This window comes from Sorghum bicolor, chromosome 1 (assembly GCF_000003195.3).
Source record: "Sorghum bicolor cultivar BTx623 chromosome 1, Sorghum_bicolor_NCBIv3, whole genome shotgun sequence".
NCBI lineage: Eukaryota > Viridiplantae > Streptophyta > Magnoliopsida > Poales > Poaceae > Sorghum > Sorghum bicolor.
Window position 1 is genome coordinate 51,587,545 of NC_012870.2, and position 3,728 is coordinate 51,591,272.

General features: G+C 49.4%; 1 protein-coding gene across 1 annotated transcript; it reads left to right on the top strand.

Annotated features, from left to right (window-relative positions):
- LOC8083863 (anther-specific proline-rich protein APG) lies at positions 628-3,498 on the top strand. The gene is made up of 4 exons (XM_002464712.2): positions 628-2,133; positions 2,297-2,427; positions 2,502-2,696; positions 2,794-3,498. The coding sequence occupies exons 1-4, from the start codon at positions 648-650 to the stop codon at positions 3,238-3,240; spliced, it is 2,259 nt and encodes a 752-aa protein (XP_002464757.2). The 5' UTR covers positions 628-647; the 3' UTR covers positions 3,241-3,498.

A 3,728-nucleotide genomic window follows, 5' to 3' on the forward strand; every position in this document is an offset into this window, starting at 1 on the left:
AATGCATGTTTCGTCAAGCACTTTTTATGTTTGTTGCTAACAATAAATGTAGCCAATGTTCATGCACTAGACTGATACAGCCTTGCACTTTTTTTATATGATTTAACTTTTTCAGTACATATAATTTGTAATCATCCTTCTTGACATGGTGTCAGTGCAGAGAGTACGTAATTCCATCGTGTGTTTAGATGTAATGGTATTACTATATATAGATATAGATATGATGTCGCATGTAAATGTCAAAAATACTGTCCCAAGTGTTGTTGGAAACATTTTATTGTCCACACGATTTAATCCGGTCATATAGGAAAAAATAATATATTTTAAGATGCTAGAATAAAATCTCTTTTTAATGTTCAGTTTTCTCAAAAAAAAAAGATTACACCGTTCAAAGTACCACATTTATTTTAAGACAATTTGAGTATATATCGGCACCTAGCATTGGCCTCAACCTATGTGAGGACCGGATGTTTTGCATCACTACCCAGTTGTGTGATTTCTATGGTCTCCTATCTGGCCTTGCATGCACAGATTGACTACCATTTAGATGACAAAGTCACTTGGTTGATATAAGATGACCAACACTATAAATTTAGTAGTGTGTGCCAAACATTACACACCACAGGCCTAGCTCTCTCTGCAAAAGCATGGCGTGCACTACCCTTTCATTACTAGACCATCTCGTGATCACTGTATTGCTTGTGCTCGCTCGTGACATTATCACAGCCGGTGTTGTCATAGCTCCACCTCCTACACGACTACGTGCACCTTCTCCGACTCCTCGTCCTCTGCATTTTGGGCCCCCTGCTCGCACTCCTCGTCTTCCTCCCCCTCTCTTAGGCACTCCGCCTCTAACTCCACTTCCACGTCCATGGTTGGGGGCACCTTCTCCAGCTCATGTCCCTCCGCGGCTAGGAGCACCATCTCGTACTCCTATTCTTCCATCTCCTAAGGTAGGTGCTCCACCTCCTATACCTCCTTATCGTCGGAAGCGTGCTCCACCACCTGCACCACGGGTTAAGGGCCCCATTCCATCTCCAGTTATTCCTCCACCTCGGAAGGGCACTCCACCTTCTAATCCAATTCCCGCACCACGGTTGGGCGTACCCCTTCCAACACCTCCTCTCCCTCGCCCTCGCAGTCCTGCTTTTCCTTCCCCTCGGAATGGTGCTCCACGTTCCAGTCCCCCACTTCCTACACCACGATTAGGGGCACCCCTCCCATCCCTTCTTCCTCTAGCTCCTGCTCCTATACTTCCTCCCCACCGGAAGGGCACTCCACCTCCTGCACCACATTTTAAAGCACCTATACTTCCTCCCCGTCGGAAGGGCCCACCTCCAGCACCACATTTTAGGGCACCTGTACCTCCTCCCCATAGGAAGGGCACTCCACCTCCAGCACCACATTTTAAGGCACCTATACTTCCTCCCGGTCGGAAGCGCACTCCACCTCCTGCACCACATTTTAAGGCACCTGTAGCTCCTCCCCGTCGAAAGGGCACTCCACCTCCTACACCACATTTTAAGGCACCTGTGCTTCCTCCCCGTAGGAAGCGCACTCCACCTCCTGCACCACATGTTAAGGCACCCATTCCATCTACTGTTATTCCTCCTTGGAAGGACATTCCACCTTCCACTCCAATTCCAGCACCACGGTTGGGGGTACCTCTTCCATCTCCTGTTCGTCAGCCCCCTCGCACTCCTATTGTTTCACCTCCGCGAAAGCGCAATCCACCTTCTAGTCCTCCACCAAGGTTGGGGGTACCCCTTCCATCTCCTGTTCGTCAGCCCCCTCGCACTCCTATTGTTCCACCTCCGCGAAAGCGCAATCCACCTTCTAGTCCTCCACCACGGTTAGGGGCACCACTTCCGTCTCCTCTTTTTCCTCCGCCGCACACTCCTGTTCTTCCACCTCCTCCTCAATATGCGGCCGATCCTCCTCCTCCTCCACCACCTATGGGTGGGCCCAAAGTGCCAGCTCTGATTGCGTTTGGAGACTCAATCGTGGACACCGGCAACAATAACTACCTCATGACTGTTGTGAAGGCCAACTTCCCGCCGTACGGCAAGGAGTACCCTGGCCACAAGGCCACCGGCAGGTTCTCCGACGGCAAGATCACCGTGGACTTTCTAGGTACGGTGCGGATGTGTTTAATCTTTGTTTTTTACATCAAAATCTTGTAATTCTGATGAGGCATCAGGCATATGGTAATTAACACCACCTGACATTCACGAATGGCTCTTTATATATACGTATATAATTAACGGGCCGGTAAATACCTTATCTCTATCATCAGCGTCTGCGTTTGGGTTGAAGGAGACGCTCCCGCCATACCTGAACAAGAACCTCACCCTGGAGGACCTCAAGACCGGCGTCAGCTTCGCGTCCGCGGGGAGCGGCTACAACAACGCCACGTGCCGGACGTCGGTGAGCTAGCAGACCTCGATAGAATATTACTATAATAGGTGGTGGTGCTATATATGTTGTTTGCATGCGTGCAGTCGACCATGACGATCGAGCGGCAGCTGCAGCTGTTCTCCGAGTACAAGGCGAAGGTGGGGAGCATCCCCGAGAGGGCCCTCTTCGTGGTCTGCTCCGGCAGCAACGACATCGTGGAGCACTTCACCCTCGCCGACAGTATGACCTCGCCGGAGTACGCCGAAATGATGGCCCGGAGAGCAATCGGCTTGGTCGAGGTCGGATCGGATCCCTGACCCCTGTAGTATATATGCTAGTAATTAATTTATTCATGCAATTAAAATTAACGTGCGTGCATTCCTTCATGGCAAGCAGGCGCTGATCGGCCAGGGCGCGCGGCAGATCGCGCTAACCGGGGCGCCGCCGGTGGGCTGCGTACCCTCGCAGCGGCGCATCGCCGGCGGGGTCCGGACGCAGTGCGCCACGGACCGCAACCAGCTAGCGCTCTTGTTCAACCGGAAGGTGAGCCTGGAGGTGGCCAAGCTGTCCGGAAAGTATCGCGGCGTGAACATCTTCTACGTCGACCTCTACTCCATCGTCGCCGACGTGGTCCAGCGGTACCAGGATCTCGGGTTCAAGGACGGCAAGGACGCCTGCTGCGGCTACATCGGCCTCGCGGTTGGCCCGCTGTGCAACGTCGGCAGCCGTACCTGCCCGGACCCTTCCAAGTACGTGTTCTGGGACAGCTACCATCCCACCGAGAGGGCGTACAAGATCATGATAGACGACTTCCTCAGAAGATACACCAGATACATACACTAGCTATAGGCTATAGCTAGTAGTCGATCCATTTTAATTTGTTTCTCGTTGGTAGCCGCTAGATATATAGCTTAATTTATAAAGTCTTATTAATTAATTAATTAATTAATTAGGTTATAAGTATGCATGTAATCGAATCGATAGGCATCATATATATAAAGTTCTGTATGAATTTCTTTTCCCCTATTTACTGCTTTGCTCCAAACACTATCAGAATTGGATGATTAATCTCTTTTACTAGTAACAATTCTGTTTGTCTAAGCAATCGTCAAACCAGTAGCAATCTCTTTGGTAACAATAAGTCTTCACACAGCAGCAGCTAATATGTTCACTGAACCGAGATAGTTGTTAGTATTTCTTAGCGTCATTAATATAGTAGCCACATTTTATTAACCTATATCTCTTAGCATTACACTAGATTATCATCTCTAGCAATTGAGCTAAAAGTAATGTTGGTATTAATCTATCATTATATGTGTGTGTATACATTT

What these genes read in the sequence shown, in the direction of transcription:
- LOC8083863 (XM_002464712.2), top strand. Translation starts at nt 648, where the DNA reads ATGGCGTGCACTACCCTTTCATTACTAGACCATCTCGTGATCACTGTA. An exon ending in ACGCCACGTGCCGGACGTCG is followed by an intron (nt 2,428 to 2,501) that starts GTGAGCTAGCAG and finishes GCATGCGTGCAG; the next exon opens with TCGACCATGACGATCGAGCG. An exon ending in GAGCAATCGGCTTGGTCGAG is followed by an intron (nt 2,697 to 2,793) that starts GTCGGATCGGAT and finishes CATGGCAAGCAG; the next exon opens with GCGCTGATCGGCCAGGGCGC.